General features: G+C 41.0%; 1 protein-coding gene across 3 annotated transcripts in view; it reads right to left on the reverse strand.

Moving 5' to 3' along the window:
- The window catches only part of cacnb2a (calcium channel, voltage-dependent, beta 2a), a 67,922-nt gene that overhangs the window by 9,502 nt on the left and 39,131 nt on the right, over positions 1-19,289 (reverse strand). For 2 of the 3 annotated variants that reach the window (XM_078280911.1, XM_078280913.1), the window contains 7 exons: positions 10,825-10,944; positions 3,689-3,811; positions 3,464-3,600; positions 3,273-3,349; positions 2,820-2,953; positions 550-630; positions 377-435 (listed from right to left, as the gene is read on the reverse strand). In XM_078280911.1, the coding sequence (XP_078137037.1) occupies positions 377-435; positions 550-630; positions 2,820-2,953; positions 3,273-3,349; positions 3,464-3,600; positions 3,689-3,811; positions 10,825-10,944 (731 nt within the window). Of the gene's footprint in view, positions 1-376; positions 436-549; positions 631-2,598; positions 2,619-2,819; positions 2,954-3,272; positions 3,350-3,463; positions 3,601-3,688; positions 3,812-10,824; positions 10,945-19,289 lie in introns of all 3 variants that reach the window. The other variant, XM_078280912.1, reaches the window with a different exon arrangement.

Genomic DNA, 19,289 nt, shown 5'->3' on the forward strand with positions numbered 1-19,289 from the left:
TATCCTTCGTTTGTTAAAGCATGTTTGAAAAACAGGACTCAAAAGGGAATTGACAGCATTCACTGCAGCTGCTGGTGGTCTGAGTGGATCTAAGTGTTGTGTAACTTCACGGCCTCTCTGCTTCGGAGGGGCGGATGGACTCAACATTGAGTAAGGAGAATCCTGCTCTGGGCCCACTATGGCCTATTAAGGACATGGAGAGGGCCTATTTAAAGCAGCAGCACACATCTCCAGGCCAAACAAACTTGTTACACACTCCCTCTGCTAACCTCGGGGGACAGATAAATACCAGCCTATAGAGTTGGAGAGAGAGATGAGGAATGAGGAAGGAAGCAGGATGAGCTTGTATTGTTTTAAAAGGTCACAGGGAACTTACCTTCCTTCGAATCTGTGTTTCAAAAAGTCAAACAGTGCTTTTTGCATCATGTCTGTCACCTGTGGACCGGAAATTAAGGGAGATATTAAGAGAAAACTGTCGAAAGGGCACACATATTTTGCTGATAATTTCCTCTACAAAGGCCATGTTGTGTTTGAAAAGTTTTGACACACCTCGTAGCCCTTCAGTGACGGTCCAACCAGAACCACGGGCCGCATGGAAGGCACAACGTCGTACGGAGGAATGTGTTCCGCCTTAAGAGAGAAGGAGAAAAACAGTTGCACACATTTATGGAGACAAAGTAAACACTCAACATCACAAATCACTTGAGGGATTTGGAACAATGACCTAGACTAGATTTAAAAGCACTGGAACATTGTGAACCATGAAATGGGACGTCCCAGCTGGCCCGACAAAACACAAGCTTTCAATATATAATAGATTTGGCAGCTCACAAAATTTAAGGTCATAAGATTATCGATACTTGAAAGCAGCTTAAAGTAAACTACAATATATTGTGAGGGATTACAATCTTTAGATAAATCCTCTCATTTCATGGTTCTGATGTCTAGAATAAAAAGGAAAACTGTGACAGGAAAAGTTAGTCGGACAGGGAGAAAAAGCCACAGTAGATCAACAGAAGCTACAACTGAAAAACGTGGAAGAAAATAGGAAACAGGTAGAAAAACTTGCTGACTGCTGTTGGGACGAAGTGGGAACTCAGTCTGTTTAACAGCTTCAGTTTTTAAATCAACATCATAGGCGAATAATCAGTCAGTCGATCGACAGAATTAGGGCTGTACCGTTCAGATTAGCCTGATTGGTATTGGGGCATCAGCCATGATGTAACTGGTAAAAAAAATGTTTGGCCAATGTCAATATAAAATTTAGAAGTTTCTGCTATCTGCTCCAATTTTAGTGCCACAGAAATCCCTTGCATATGACCTTAAATAAAATTGATTCCAATGAGTTCAACCCGGTATCGTATACTGTGTCTCGATGCTTTTGTTGTTTTATGGAGAGCACATTGATTGGCCTTGTTGCTGAAATGTGCTATATAAATAAACTTGCCTTGCCTTGATGCTGCTGTGAGTCCCAGGCATCTGAATGTTTGGATATGTCAGCACACTGGAGTGCAATAACAGTGCATGATCTAAGCTGAAGCTCTGTTGGAGAGCAGACAGCTGGGAAGCAGAGAGGGTTGACTACTTAAAGGACTGTTGACTATCAAATTCACCACACAGTATTTTGTTTTTAATCATTTTCTCCTCTATTTGTCCTAATGTTCAAGCTGCTCTCTCAGTCTGTGTTATCAATGTTTGCTCTTCCTCCTGCACCTCTGCACTTTTAAACATTTTCTTTCTGTCTGACATTTGCTGTCGTCATAGTTCTTCCCTTGGGACGTTGTGGAAACTGATGCACACTACTGCTGACTAACATGAGGGTATTAATGGACAATGTGGTTCCACACAAATACTTCTGGTAGCCTAAGTTCAACTGTGCATTACTTGGTTAACGTCAGCATGGTCATGGGAAACTTATGTGTGTGTCGTATGTATTAGCGTTTTACAAAATTAAATTGACTTAATTGGATTTTAGTTTTTAGATGCGTTAGCAGATTTGTATTGATTTTATAAAAATTTAGCATATTGCATATATATTTATTTCAATGTTATGATGTGGATTTTTCTTTAGCGAAAAGCATTTCAAATGCAAAACATTACACCTCATAATAGATGTTACTCACAATGAATCTGTCTGTTACATGGTGACAACCAAAAGAAATTAAAAGAATAGTTCACATTTTGGGAAATACGCTTATTCAAAAAGATATTTTAAACAAACAAGATATATTATGTTAGCTAGTGAGCTTTAGAGGTGCTGGTATGTAGATAGTGATGACATGAACACATATGAACACACGAGAGGGCTATTGATCTCCTCATCTCAAGCTAATAGGCATATTTACCCACAATGTTGAACTATTCCTTTAAACTGAGATATTCCCTAGCTTATTTAAAAGCTGTTCACACTGAGCTCTCACTAAATCAGGATCACAAGTTACAAACACACAAACAAACACAACACAGAGGTTTGCAGGAGCAGTGAGTAGGGTGAGAGGTCAGTACAGGGCTGAATCTCTAAAAAGGTTTTTTACAGTTCAGACCACAGAGGTAATCCCCAGACCCTGCTGAGCTGGTGCACTGCACGCCACGACTTACCGACTTCTGCTTCTGCTTAGCTGTGGTGAGACGGAAGAGGAGAAAGAGAGAGGTTAAGAACAGGCATGCATGCTAACGGACAGGTGCACGCCGAGGGACGAGGACGGTGTTGTAGACAAACAGGACTGGCACTGAGTGAGGCCAAGCAGCCACAGGCATTTAGTCAAGAGATGTGCGGGTGGATAGAAGAAGAAAAGAGGGTTTGGTAGTCCGGAGTTTACCTTCTTAAAGAAGGGCATTCGTTTCTCTTTTGCTAGGGGTGACATGACAGTGTTTGGACTGGCTTTAGGGGAGCGCAGGTTGACTGGAAGCTCATTGTCCTCGGGGTCTAAGTCTGTGGCGTCTATGTCAATGGCTACGCACACAGACAGACAAGACCGCCATCGCCATCAGATGAACACAAGAGGTCACAGGTAAAGGGGTACATTTCTCATTGACAGTAGCACAAAATGTACGCTACGACACATTGACAGCAAATGAAACATATAAAAGTACAATTTTATTAATTATTATTATTATTAAAACATAACTGACAGTCAACTTTATTGCAGGTAAAAACACAACGTATGAAAAATCTAGGTAGCACATCTTTAACTTGAATTCAATGGTTACAAGTTGTTTTAAAAGACTCTATTAAGTATAAGAGTGTTAACTTTGCCTATCAAGCTACTCACCAGACGAAGGAGGAGTAGATTTCCGTGAGTTAGGAACCACTTCACCTAAACTAGAAGATGAGTTGGCTCCTAATTTACTGAAAAGAGAAAAAGTGTTCCACACGTCAGATAAACAACTCTTAAGAAGTCTACAATAATTTGAGACAACCTTCCATCCGTGACAGAACTTTGGCGCAGATGAGGGATTTTACCTGGAATGGAACTTTCCCTGTTTAGCTCTCTGCTCCTGGAGGATACGAGTGTTTTCAAGCTTCACTGGACTGGGGATGAACCCGATTTCACAGCCTTCCTTCACCAGGCGTCCTATCCACCAGTCGTTGTTGAATTTCTACACAGAATAAGTGGGGACAGTTACCTTGAGCATCCTCCTTATTTCCCTTAGCATCACTGTCTTGATTAAAAAGTTAACCACTCACCTCTTTGACATGGAGGAAGTCTTTAGCCTCAAAGGAGATGGCCATGCCTGGCACGGGGACATCATCATCATGACACGGGCTGTAGTTGACATTTGTGCGAACAGCAAATGCAACTGGTTTGGTCTGCCGGGAAGAAAAAAAGGAGGGAGATAAATGACAATGTAGTCCTGAACATGTTTAAATGTTGATCTTTTTATGCACTGTTGGTGAGCTGTGATTCTTCTCTTTGTGTGAAGTGTAAAAATAAACCTGGGTGAGAGATACAAGTAGGCTCTGACTCATCCAGACTTAGTATCTCTCCATGAAGGATTTGACTGCTGCACTGTCTATCTTTTACAGGCTAAAACACTTCACAATTCAGAGTGATGCAACATGTTAGCGTCTGCAGCAATTACCACTTCAACACTAATAGTGAAACAGTACTCTTGTCTTGCGTTAGCACAAACAGCACTCGTGTAAATGGTTCATACATCAATCCCACAATCTTTACAATGGCTGAATCAATACTGGCCTTCCTATCGGATCAGTGCTGACCTTCCTTTTTGGGAAAAAAAGTCCATTGAGATAATGCGTACAGCTAATGAAATTTCCTGTATTCCTGCAAGCCGTGATATGACCACCAACACTACTGTCCACATATAAGAGAACAACTTTGTTGTCTGTCCACAGATATTTTTACACAAAGCAAAAGCAAATCTCCTCAGCCCATAGTGATGCATTACATTTTTTTACAGAAAGGGATTTGAGTAAGTTTTAATAAGGTCACGTCATGAAAAAATGTAATGGGAAAACCATATACTCACAGACAAACCCTCTGAATCTACGTCTCTGCAAGAGTAGAATATACCCATGTTAAGACACACAACGCTTTAAGAATTACATAAAATGCTTTTGGACATAATCTTGGAGCCAGCCTGGCAACACAGTCATGCCCTCAACCAGATTACATTTGTTCTGCCTTTGACTGTGTGACTGACAAGCATGACAGAAGTCAACTGAAAAGCCAAAACGAATGCACAGGGAATGGACGTAGCTTAGAGTAATCTCTCAGCATAGACTCACATGCTGAATATTTACCTGCAGATGAAAGAGAGCAGGATGAGGGGAAGGGTGGGTAATACTCAGCTGGAAGCCAAACTGAACCCACTAGATCAGAGCTTTGATGCTGTAACTTTAGTTAGAAAAAAATCTTTCAAAGTGCACTCATATCTGGCATGCTGTAGCTGGTTTTAGTCCTGAAATTTGATTTTCCCATAGAAACCTAAAAATAAAATGTTCCAATAGGTTGAGTTTCAATTCAGTGCAAATAAAGTACAAAGCAACGCAGATCTACACCTTTATATTAGTAACAAGTTCTGTGTAACTTAATTAAAGCAACTCAAGTTGATTTGGAATAGAAGCAAGTGAAAGTTATCTTCCTATATTTTGAAGCTGCAAAAAATCTGGAAAACATTATCACTTTTAAATGTTTTTATGGCACATGTTCTAGCCTACAATCGATTATTAACATATGCAGAGTAGGCTTGTGCAGATTGGCCACCAGATCGACTATCAACGATTGAAGAAACGATCGTTTGTTTATAAATATAAAAAATATAAAGGAAATGCATAATTAATATAAATAAAATCTGCTCCCTACTGTGCATTTACAGGAGATGTTTTTGGCGGAGTGGCGGGTCTGCACACCGAAATGATCATCACTGTTGGTTGAGACCAAAAAAAGAGTGAATATTGGGCTTGCATTCATCAGGTAGACACCAACATGGCTCCAATTGCTAATGTGGCTATTTATCTCCTGGATGTGTAAATAAGCAACTGTTGCTAATAGGTTCACCCTATCAACTTAAAAGGTAATGCTATGTCAATGTTGTGTTCACAACTTGTTTCTGCTGGACCCAAGTGGCCACTAAAAATCAGTTATTGCAGATTTAAATACTCAATGAGATGAAATGACTAATTTTAAAGATTAATATTGTTCATGCAGCACTTTCCCATTGACCTTCAACAATGACTGATTGGATTTGCTTGGACCAGAATGCTACTTGAGATCATTCAAACAGGCAGCAATGCTCATTCAAGCTCAGTACTATGAGAGCGCACTCATTTCATCAAAACTGTCCACTACTGCCTCATTGATATACAACAGGTGTGAAGTGACTGTGATGAACTATGAGGGATTATGGAAATAATGCATTAGTGAATCATTTTCCTCATGCAGACAGCAATGTAAATATTCCATGAAGTGATGGTTGTAAACCGTGTGTGTGTGTGTGTGTGTGTGTGTGTGTGTGTGTGTGTGTACTTGTTACATTTCCAGAGGAGATCATCTAATTCAATGTGCAGCGCCAGGACCCGTAGAGGACAAAGTGTCCTTTGCGTTTGCATGCATTGAGTCACATGGTTGCATGAAGGTAAGAGGTCCATTAGTACACGCAGATGTATGTGTCTCATGGACCGCTGCCTCTTTCCTCCCTCCCAGCTGCTCTGCTCGCCTTTATCCATCATGGCCGCCTGTCAGGTAAAGCTTTCTATAGGCTTAATGACATTTATGGACCTGTAGGAAATCATGCACACATACATGTCCTAACATGCCACCTTGAATCACAGGTGACTGCGGGATTTGTCCATGAAGGCACATTTACAGGGCTATAGAGTATCTCTACATCTCCTGAACGAGTCCATACTGTTCTGTCGCTTCTTATGTAACACAGGCCTTCATTATGGATGCCATATTGACTGCAGTGAGGGAGGGAGAAGGGCAGGCGGAGGGTAAGAGAATGGGTAAGATGCGTGGGAGGAGGGGAAAAAGAAAAGAATAGGAAAGGAGGTGGACAGAAGGACAGAAGACGATGTAGTGCAAAACAAGGCAGAGGAAAGGAAGTGAGAGGACACACACATTCATGGAGATAAGAAGCAGAGTAAGGATAAGACAGAGATAACCAGCTCAAGAGAAGCCCTATCTGTAACTGGGAACCCTGGGAGGCAGCACTCTGAATGGACCACAGCCAATTAACACCGCATGACGCTCGTCACAGTATCACATCACACCATGAATATTTCCATAGATAAAACCTCTCAGTCCTCTCTGTGCTTACACTTATTGAGTGAACACTTGCCCTTGCGGGGGCTTATTTGCCATGTAACATGCCACATGCCTCTCCATTAGCAGCACGCACAGAGTCTCATGCTATAAATCCAGATTCCCACATTGCTTCACCTTGAATGTTGTGTATCGATTTGAAATGAATTCTCTTCAGCTACGCGCACTGGCCTCAGGCTGTACTGAGAGTATGTGAAATGTATTATATGATAGGAAGGGAGCCACAACCTTCACTAATTTAGTGTGGGAAGATATTTCTATAATTATCCAAGGTTGCTATTGTAAGTATGCACAGTAAGTAATAATAGGTGTAACCCTTAAGGCCCTTAACACCAACCGATCCAGTGGAGCTGCTCAGTGGCCAGCAAATCAAATGTGGTTGTACTGGGATGCTTCCAGGTGTGAATGTGATCAGGGTTTTTCTGCAAAAGAGAGCATTGCTCTCAGTGTACTCATCCCTGAATACATTGCAGCTACCAGGTATTCTGTTTTGCCTGGAGTAAGATTATGCTTTGTTTTCTATGATGTTTTATCTACATTAAGTGTAGTGTGTGTGTGTGTGTGTGTGTGTGTGTGTGTGTGTGTGTGTGTGTACTAATTCAACAAGTCAGATTCTACAGTATATTGCATCCATTGTATCCAAAGCTTCTTAAGAGACAAAGTTAGAGTAATCAATTCTGACTATGATCTGACCCACTACCTATCTACCCATCTATAACCAACAGAAAATAGAGGAAACACTCATTAGTCACAACATTTAAACCTGCATTAACTAACTTTAACTGGCCATATGGAGGCAGCGGAAACAACCTGTAAACACAACATTTGAAACATTAGTAAAAGTAGAGCTGAGAGGAACTGCAAAGTGGATGATTATCTGAGGGTTCAAATAGTTGTTTCATCCATTGTTATAAAAGCAGCTTTCATAATAATTATAAAGCCAGGCACCTTCAACGATCTTTTCATTGAAAATTTAGAGTCTGCAGCTCTAACTCGAGATATCCTCCGATTATCTAGTTTTCACAGACTAGTAGTATTACTTATTTATTTTGCAAAATTGATTAAGTGTTTGTTTATGGTCAGTTAGAGGTAGCAGAGGCTGTTTAGTATGTGTGTAGTAAATGCAAATACATATAATGGTATGGGAAGAAATATGTAAGGGCAACATTACAGGCATCAACTCTATCCCCACTCCTTACGAATATCTGTGGTATGTTAGGGAAGTCATTGTGAATTACTGCCTATAAAGGCTCACAGTCAGAGAGTCTGCACTTCCTCTGACCCCAGCCCGCTCTCTCTCTGGTGGCCAGACCACTGAGAGGCTATTTTTTACTACTCATCTGTCATGTAAAATGCCAGCGGGGGTAATCTATGCCAGGTTATCTATAAAGCCAACTTATCTTTTTAATTAGTGAGCCAGAGAGGGTGACTCTCTGGAAAAACACCAACATAGATCTGCTGTGAGCTACCTCCAGACACAGTGCAGGAGGAAAGTGTCTGCTAGAATCGAGGGATAGCTAAAAGCTCAGTGCTTACATCTAATGAGCGTGCTAGCTGTTATAGACACTAAACACTCAGTGAAAGACAATAAACCAATTTTTCAGACACTTGCTTGAATTAATATGCAAAAATAGAAGCTATCCAATGAGCTGTACAGCAGGAAGAGAACAAAATGTGCACAGAAGATAGTTGAATTACTTCATAGAGCAAAGGCATAAATCTTATTGGAGCCAGCAATTTGAGGGATTCTGTGGAAGCGAGCGCTGATTTCAATTCCTGTCGCGCAAAGGCAAGCCTGCTCTGCTGCGTGTGTGTTTGTTTATATGCTGCTAATTGTGGCCCAGAGCAGAGCAGGCTCTGATAAACAGTGACTCTGAGCCCTCTGAGGCCCCTAACCTCTCACATCAGCAACCCCTTTACAGCCCTTTCTTCGTCTTAGAAACAAGCTGAAATCGGCTACTGCTTCTCTCATAGTCACCTAGTCCGTACTGCAGCATTTCCCACTAATCTCACCCCAGGAACAGTAAAACAACATGCGATTAACCACTATGGTTTTAATGTCGGACATGGGCGAGATGAGCTGGGAAGGTCAGAAATAAGAAACAGACATTTGACAAGAGTGGTGTTCTAAGTGGGTTTATCCCACTGTTCCCCACTAAAATCAAAGTCAATTTTATTTATATAGCCCAATATCACAAATTTGCCTCAAGGGGATTTACAGTCTAAGCAGCATATGACACTCTGTCTTTTTCGACCCTCGCTTCAGATAAGGAAAAATTACCCAAACAAACCCTTTTAACAAGATAAAAAAAACCTTTGCCAGAAAGAGAACATGATAGCCAATTTGTCTGCCAATATAAAAAAAGAATAAACATGTAAGCTGAAGAAATGAGACCAAAAGAAAGCAGACACAGCTTTTCATCTTCCAAAAACAAACCAACCAGTGTAGTTTACATTATCATTTGAGTGATACCGGACATAATTCATTCAAGCATAACAAACCCTTTTGCGTCTCTGCAGAAACACAATTCTATACTTGTGGGGACCCTCATTGACAGAACACATTCTTGCTCCTCTACCTAACCATTACAACGACATGACTAACCTCCTTTACCCTGAGTTAACCTAAAAATAATTCTAACTTTAACCCTAAAACCTTGTCTTAAAGGTGTCCTGTGGAATTGTCTTGCAAATAAACAAAAGTTTGTTTCAGTTGTTCTAACCACACCACATTAGCTATGTTTCCATCTACTTTAAAATTAACTGAAGTTCGGCAAAAACATTAATGCGGATAAAGCCAATGAATGTGTGTTTCCATCTAGCGGCTTTTAAGCGAATAAAAAACCTGTGTGTAATGACGTCACATGCTGTGTTGTGGTCAAATCGGTATATAGAATAGATTTTTAAGACATTTTTAAGTGTTTCCATTCATTTTCGCACTGAATCGCACAACACATGCTAACATTTGCAAACAATGTTTGCCAGCCAAAATGGATTGCGCCATCTACCTACAAATTATTAATATTGAACAAGCTGTAAAAGTACTTATGTGCCAGCTGATAGCGACATATCAAGCTATAATAAGACAACGCTGTCAAAACATCGCTATGATAATGCAGATAAATCATGGCATTTGTTAGATTGTTAGCTGTTATATTTCACTTGTAAATTAAATTCAAAAAGTCTCTTGTCTCCTCAGTAGTCCACTTATATCTGTCTTTGTTGACACTCGCCGTGTCTGCAAAGAAAGCAGAAACTTCTTTTATGGTTGCAACCATAAAATTACCTAAAACAGAATCGCAATTCATAATTAATTCGGCAAACGTTAACGTTTCCATCAGTTTATCGCATAAGCCGTTATCCGATGCGATCAAACGTACACAGTTTGTGTCAAAATTCATGAAATTCAATCTAATTTTACTGTTTCCATAAGGCATTTTTCATTCAATATTACTTAATTCGCATAAAAACGTGTGGCTGGAAACATGGTTATAGTTTGTATCTAATGTAAGGTGACCCTGGGTGTTTTGACAGGCACTTCTAAATAAAATGTATTATTATTATTATTATTATTATTGCATCCTGTTATTTATAGGAAATACAACTTTTAATTGATTTTTAATCTGATTTTTAAATCATTTACAATTATGTTCGCTGTCTTGCAGTCTTCTTCTTCCTTGACTTTTCGGGCGCATTGATATGCTTCTTTTCTAATCATCTGTCAATCATTGGAAAAGTGTGAAATCAGCGGCAGGTTTCACAATACAAACAAAACTGCAACCCACTAATTAAGACATCGTTCCATAGCACTTCTAGTGTTACAAATCCACAGGGTACATTTAAACCTCAAACAGAGCACAACACACACACACACACACACACACACCCACCCCTCCCCCACTGGCCCCTCTTCTCAAAGTCTGCGCCACCTGTTCAAAATGTTCCTGACACACCCCTCCTGTTGCTCATACAGCACGTTTCAGTAGGTAGGAACTGGACAGAGGGACCTTAGTGCTGCTGAATTTTGGATACCAACCTTGGCCTTGTCGAGCTGTGCCTGAGCCTGTCGCTCTGCCTCTCTGCGCACTGCCTCCTTATCCTCCTCAAGGGACACATCGGAGTCTGATGGACGGCTGGTGTAGGAGTCGGCCGAACCCTGCAGAGACACAGACTAACACTTCAGCGACACACAAACACTGAAACTCAAATTTGTTCATTTGGTATTCACACTTTAAAAATGACAGGTGTAGGAGAAGTGGTGGCTTCACAGCATCTTAAGGACTTAATTTGCCTTGCATTGCCCTTCCTCTTGAAAGAAATTATTAACTTTGGGAGTTGAGCATCTGATGTGCAACTTACAAATGTGCAAACACACCCACACAGACTAAAGTGTTCTGTTCTGGAGTCTGATTAACACAGGAATCTCAGTTGATTTTATGAAATAATGAATGTTAAGGCTGTGCTCCATAAAATGAGCAGGCATGTAATTCTACTATCAATCACATAACTGCAACAACACATAACTGCAACAAAAATTATGGACACTTCCCCACACACTTTTTTGAGAAAGGATGCCAAAGGACACAAACTGTCTTTCATAGAATCACATCACCAGCAGCTCTTCTATCCTTAGCTTTCTCTCAGCTGCTCGCCTGCAGATTTGTTGTAATCATCTTTGTGTGAGAAACACTGGGGAAAATATTAAAGAACACCAGGTCCAGGTTTCTGATATGTTTGCAACAGATCTACTCAGACTCACATAGACCAAAACACAAACACTTACTACCCTACACACTCCTGAGTTAAGTGCATTGGTGCACACTACCACACACACACACACACACACACACACACACACACACACACACACATCTTGTTATATACTACATGAAAACAGATCATAAATAATTGCTGGAGTAGTTAAAAGCTGAATTCTGAAAGGTAATATTTGCACGCTACTGCTATAGAGACCAAAGTGTTTACAATGCCCTACAAATGGTAGAGAACAGTCACACCAGACCAGCTGAAATTGAAAACAAAAAGATAAAAAAGGGTGGATAGGATGTAAAATGTATTTTTATACAACAAGAAACGATATTGACATAGACTATACATACAACCTAAAAACTGCACTATGCTTTTAGGAAAAGCTAAGGCAGGAAAAACACAGCATCAGCACACACAATGTGTTCTTTAAGCTTACCCTCTATCTTGAAATCTATATATTTTATACACTTAGGATGTAATACATTTAAAATGGGATTTGAAAGTAGCTTAACCTCACCAAATCATGAATTTGTTAGCCAACCTTTAGTATGACCAGTTCAGCCATTTGTATTCTCTATGACCAGATTTAGTTCATCAAAAGTGATACATTTCAATTACAGGAAACAGGTAGGGGGTAGTTAGTTTAGCTACATTTGTCTCTCTTGCTTAGACTGTATTTAGCGGTTTTCTTTGAAACCAAACATTTATATGGCCTAAAAGATAATATACATATACATAATTAATTAATATAATTTATATACATAAAAAATAACAAGTACAGCAAGTACGATTTTGATTTTAATGTTGTTACTGGATTTTGGCTTTGAAGGACCATGACACTGATAGCTACAGCTAACTGAAATTAAATACTGATGAAAAACATACAACAATGCAAGGAAAAGTTTTATAATTTAATTTGTGGATGTTGGATGAATACAGTACATTTGGACATACACAACAGAATCATTCTCCAGTGCCACATATCCATTTCAGTTAAGTATAAATGAGAGTCTAAGATTAAAAGGGGGGATTTTAAACTAAGTGAAGGCAGTGTGAGCCTTTACCTGCACACTACTATGCCACCCACACAAGGTTTTTCATTCATCTCACTGCACCATTACACTCTGCTGTCTGAGTTAAAAATAGCCTCCCTCACTCTGAGCCTGATCAGAATTACATAGCCATCACATACATACAAAGGAGGCTGTCCTATCCACTTACATTACCTGACTTATGTATATAAATGATACAAGTGTTGTTACTGTACATAATACAAGGTTATTCATATTTATGTCCTCCATCTAACAATGAAACCCTGCTGCTTGTCAATTGCCTCTGTGTCTCTCATGTACCTGTTATGAATAACTCATTTGAAAGCAATCTCATTAAATATCCATGGGCTGTTTTTGCTGTCATCACATCCATAATCATATTAATCTCCCAGTGGCTTTTTAAAAAAAATCAACAAGCATCTAAACTATGTGTCAAACGCTGCCTAAGCTTGAGTTTGAATATGCAGCACTTCCACATTCGGATCACATACAAATGTACTAAATTGGCATCTTATTGCACATTAGCCTTCTCTTTTATGAGCTACACTTGACCTTGAGAAGTGCAGGTGACAATACCTGGTATGATTATTTCATCAAGTCCCGGCTATCGATGGCGCGTGATCAAGAACAGCGTCCCAGTGGGTCAGAGGGAGGTGATATGGAGCTCTGCCCAGAATCTGACACCCATAACTGATAACAACATCCAGCTTCTCATCATCACCAGGCAATACACAACCGTGCCACACTGACCCCAACACTGTGGACTGATGGATGAAGTAGATACACACAGACTTACACATGCACACAAAAAAAACGGACGATGTAAACACACTCAAAATCTGCTTACACAGGCATCGGAGCTCTTGACGCGACCTCCCTTGGCTCGTTTCAGCAAGCGGATCCAGGTGGCCTTCATCAGCCACACTGGTCATTCAGTGTCCTGAGCCACTGCTCCCTCCTGCTACTGTTACAACTACACCTAACTGCACTGCTGGGGTCACTTTTGCACCAGCGCTGCAGCAGCTTTCACTGCTCTGGCTACAGGTGCATTTAACACTGTGGCAACATGGACAGCTGGTTCCTGTTACACCTTGGCTGTAAATGCTACCTTCACCTCTGGGTGAATAAATATTTTTGGAGTTGGGGCTTCTTGTTTTGCTGCAGCTCCAGCTAGCTCTGCAGCTATCTGTAGAGACACAGCTCCTGCTTCTCCTGCTGCAGCTGCCGCCGCCAAAGATGGGGAATCCACAGGAGCTCTCTGCCCCGCGCATAATCTCAGCAGCTCTCTCCCCGTCTGCCCCAGTCTCCTTCAGTGCTCAGACTGCCGCTGCAGGTGCTGAGGCTGACTCTCAGTATGAGTCAGATGGCAGTGATGCTTCTCAGCCTCTCGTTCAAGCTTTGGCTCCAGCCTTGTTCTCCTCCTTCGCTGTAGCCTGCCCTGCAGCTCCACAAGCGATGGATAACAGCAGTCGATCTACATGAGTCCTGGTGTGGCTGCCTGTGACCGACTCTCCTCCTGATGCTAATGAAGTGGCAGCCTCTCAGGTGCTGCAAGCTCCCTCTTTCTCACTCTCTGTCTCAGCCTGTCAGTGCATGTCCTGCACACTCCTTCAGTGATTCTGCCGTCTTTACCCACCCCTCCTCCTCCTCCTCTTTCACTGTCACTCCCCTTATTTTTTCCCTCAGTTACCCCTCACAGTCAGTCCATCTGCTCATTGTGGCTCTGCAGTGATGGTGTGCATGTGCTATATGGATAGTGTGTATGTGTCAACAGTGCATGCTGTTTTGTTCTTTTTAGTCAAAAGCACGCTACGTTCACCCAGTTGTGAGCTGTTTATAGTTGTTGATAAAATAGGCGTCACATCGCCATCTTCTCAGAGGTGAGAAAATCTGCTCACTTTTATTATGCATCATATCAGGCTGATCATTTTCTGATTATCGATTCATGCACTGGATCTCAGACTTTTTCTTTCATGCCCTCCTTTGGAAGCCAAAAATATGTCACACCCATAGCCTATCTCTGCATTTTAATTTTAAATGTATTGGGGAGACTAAAGCAACAAGACAGATTTATTTAAACAAAATTATCTTGAACATGGATCTGATGTTTCTTTTCATATTTCTGAATAGTTACTGGTCTGCAAATGCTAAACAACGGTGCTCAATTAGACACACAAGGCTCTTCTGCTATAATACAATAGGCTTTTCGCATATTTTTTTCAATTTGACTGCAGTGCTTGCTCAATAAGCATCACCTTAATAAATTTGTATCTGTATTAATTTGGGTTGGTCCGATGGATGATGTCATCGTCCATCGGCAATGGCCGACCGCCATCGTGATGTCACAACAGACATCGTGAGCAATGTTAACTTTGGCTGTGGGAAATTGTGATGGAATTTTTTCACAATTTCCTGACATCTTATAGAGGAAAGAAAATCGAGAAAATAATCAGCAGATTAATCGATAATATATAATTAGACTATTGACAGAAAATTAATCTAAATTATTCATTTAAGTCATTTTCAAGCAAAAAATCTCTGATTTTAGCTTCAAGGATTTGCTGCAAGCTAATAAACACAAAATATTTTTGCGTTTGGGAGTGTTGGTCAGGCAAAACAAGACTTCTGAATATGCCACTCTGGGAAATTGTAACTAGCATTTTTTTTTTTTTTTTTTACCATTTTCTGATATCTTTTAGACAAAACAATCAATTAAGAAAATAATCAGCAGATTAATCAATAATTGTGTGCTTGTGTGTGAGACAAAGACATAAGACTTAAATATAAATAAATATATATTTTTTTAAATCATCTCTTCTTCAATCTGGTCTCAGCATAAGGGATTCTGAGGTGAAAGCTGCTCTAAATCCTCGCCCGTCAGATCAGCTGTGATTCATTGCATGTGAGCGGAGCATTGCAAAGCCACACAGGACAAATGAGAATAATTAAGGCGTTAATTAAAAATTTCCCATCCAAAGTTAAACCCTGTAGAATGATTATTCAAAAGGTCCCTTTCATTTGCTGTGCTGACGCATGATGCTCCTCGGTCTGACCCGTGGTCAGGTTGTGTGAGGTCAGAGAAGGCAGGGGTCAACCCGTGGGACCAGCGGTTGAAATAACCTTGTTGGTTTATGACCAGCAGTCGCTCCCCAAGGAGCACTAACTGTAGATCAAAGGATGACAACCTAATCAGTGGTGCTTATCATAACCAATCAATGACACGCCTCCATCTGCTCAGGGACACTTCAACAAGACACGTGCACTTTAAAATGACACATCTTACATTAAAGGAAAGGCTGGGGGAGGATGATGTGATTTTAGCTCATTAAGACCAATTAGCCTAACGAGCAAGGCGATTACCTGAGGTAGATTATGTTTTGAACAGAAATGGATGCGAATGGTGGACAAGAGAATATTTATCTTGTCCATTGTAACACTGAAACTCTCTGATCACCTCAACTACAACAGCAGTTGAAAGAAAACAGTAGACCAATCCCCAGCTTTGCCTGATTTTCAAGAAATTGTGCAACGGTCACATATGTTTCAATAACGTGGGTTAACACTAGCCTCCAGAGGTCTCAGGGCGGGGCACAGATGCTCTGAACATGGAGCTGTGGAGCCCGGAGATGAGAGTGGTGGAGCTGTGAAGGCCGCACTCCGATAGCAACACTGACAAAGACTCACAGCGACAGAACAAGCCTCCAGCTGCCCGACTTGACCGACCTCTAGACCCCCTGCCACACTGATACTGACAGCACTGTGTCAACAACACACAGGCCACTACTAATAATCTAACAGCAGTATGATACTGCTTTAATCCATGAGGAGAGGTGCTCTTTGGACTCCTCCAGCAGACTGAGAATCACAGTTCCATTCAAAGTAGCAGGAAGTTGGGGTCTTGCTCAAAGACATCTCTACACGGTTGACTCTTGAAAACCTTGCAAAACTAAAGATTACAGGAAGCTTGTTAACTTTGCCACTCTACCATGAGCCTGTAAAAGCTGCAAATCACATCGCATTTGATGGCAGTAATTTTTGTAGCCATACAAGCAGCATGGCAGTTGGTTGTCAGACAACTACTTAAGTCTAAACTGAAATATGTCAACAACTATTGGACCGATTGCCATGAAATTAATGTTCTCCACAGGATGAATTCTACTACCTGATCCTTTTTACATTCCATCTTACACCATCATCAGGTCAACATTTTAATTTGTCCACTTCAAATAGATGCAAAACACCTTTGATTCATGCTAATTAGCAAATGTAATGCTAAAACACACTAAACTAAGTGGTGGACATAATAAACATTACACCCGCTACATTAAATGTTGCAGCTTATTCCACTACCACGGCCTCTACACCCTTTGCTTTGCCATATGGACAGCACACTACTTCGTGCATTGGCACTAAAAGTTGACATTGGACCTAAATCGTGTCCTGCAGAATTCCAATAGTAATCCCACTTTAAGGAAAACAGGCTGCATATCTGCACTGGCAACATTGGGTGGCAGAAGTGACAAACAGTTGGCTGTCTTCATGCACTGGTCAGAGAAAGAGAGATGAGGGGGGGAATTAAAAGGGCAATGGTCCTGTGGTCTCTATACCGCCATTATTGATTCATTTGGACAGAGGTCCTTGCTGTAAGACCATCAATGACCTCTACATACAGCAGTGGCACGGCGATCATTACATTAGACCATTACAAATCACTGTGGTAATAGCCACAGTGAAACAGGAGGCTGTGAGTCAGTCAATGCTGCCTCCTGTGTCTGACAGAATCACTTATAGTGGATGAAGCCTTTAAACTGAGGACTACATTCATGATGTGAAAGCTTCCATTTTCATTTTTAGCCGCTAAATGAGTTATTCTCTATATGTGTCCACTATAAAAATGGAGTGCTGTAGTCATGCAGAAAATAACGGCTCTGCATGTGAGTAAGACTGCTGCTTCTTTCCTTCCACTCAGGCCACACTGCACACTCACTTAAAGGAACGTGCTGACTTACTGGGACTTTAGCTTATTCACCATATCCCCCAAAGTTAGATAAGTCCATACATACCCTTCTCACCTCCGTGCGTGTCGTAACTCTGTCTGACGCACCCACCGCTAGCCTCGCTTAGCACAGATGCTGGAGGTAACCGGCTCCAACTAGCCTACTGCTCCCAATAAGTCACAAAAGAACGCCAACATTTTCCTATTTACATGTTGTGATTTGTATACATACTGGGAACTAATTCTCAGAAGGTGAAGCACTGCTACTTGGGCAGAGTGATATTACTCCAACTCTGAGCGAACTCCAGGCGAACTCTCTGCTCCTCACCACGAGGCTTCTCAGGTGATGCGAGCAAATCACTCCGCCCAAGTAGCAGAAGTAGCAGTGCCTCGTCTTCTGAGAATAGTTCCCAGTATGTATACAGTTAGAATATGGCTGTGTCTCATGTGACCTTCTTATTTGTACACGCTGTGACTATACAAATCACAACATGTAAATAGGAAAATGTTGCCGTTATTTTGTGACTTATTGGGAGCAGTAGGCTAGATGGAGCCGGTTACCTCCAGGATCTGTGCTAAGCGAGGCTAGCGGTGGGTGCGTCAGACAGAGTTACGACACGCACGGAGATGAGAAGGGTATGTATGGACTTATCTAACTCTGGGGGATATGGTGAATAAGCTAAAGTTCCAATAAGTCGGCGTGTTCCTTTAAGGCTTGTTTACCCAATTTTATTATGTCCACATTGATGGCCCATCTCCTTGCAGTGCCCCAAATGTTCTCCCACTCTTCTTTCTCCCATTCACACTTCTTTTCACTTTTTTCCATTCCTTCCAATCCCATACTGCCCCCTTACTCTGCTGCTCTCATCTCTCGCCTCTCTCTCAGGATTACAAATGGCCTTCTTGTCTCAAGAAAATAAGGACGGTTATGTGCACCTTTTTGCATTTTCTAGACAATAAATCCCAAGCACTTGTGACTGTAGTGACTGATGCATTGTACATCAGAAATCATGTTTGTTCTTGTCAGTGTTATAACTATGTCATACTGAAATGCACAGGCATCTTCAGTCATCTTTTTACAGTGATAGAAGTAGCTAGATAGAAGCAAATATTAGCATGCTAACTCACTTAGCTAAGACAATGCCTATAGTAAACATCATAATTGTGAGCATGTTAGCGTTAAGCTTAAAGCAATGCTGTGCCAAAGTATAGCCTCACAGAGCTGCTAGTGTTGCTGTAGATTAAAGTACCACACACAATGGATGGCATTTATTGGCATAAACTTTCCTTAATTCTACAAAATAATGTCATTCTTAGTAAAGACATGTAGCACCATGCCATTATCTTGTGATATAAAAGGGAGAAAAAACAAGTAAATGTAGACTAGGATTCACGTGGTTAAAAAGTTATGAATGACCCAAAAGTTTACTGTGCAGTTTGTAAACTTCACCCACTTGTAACCCAAATCTGAACTGAAGACAGAAGATTTTTGATCTTAAAATTCAGACCTAACAAAATGGGCAGCCAAACAGCCAAAATTCTGCAGTGAATCAAATGGGGCAGCGTGGTCAGACTACACAGTACATCACATTATGCATCATGATTGAAGAATGAAGATTACTGCTCGTGCCAAGTCATGTTCAGTTCTGGTCGACAGACGACACTGCAGTGGGCTGACAATGGGCT

This window comes from Sander vitreus, chromosome 22 (genome assembly GCF_031162955.1).
Source record: "Sander vitreus isolate 19-12246 chromosome 22, sanVit1, whole genome shotgun sequence".
In the NCBI taxonomy this organism is placed as follows: domain Eukaryota; kingdom Metazoa; phylum Chordata; class Actinopteri; order Perciformes; family Percidae; genus Sander; species Sander vitreus.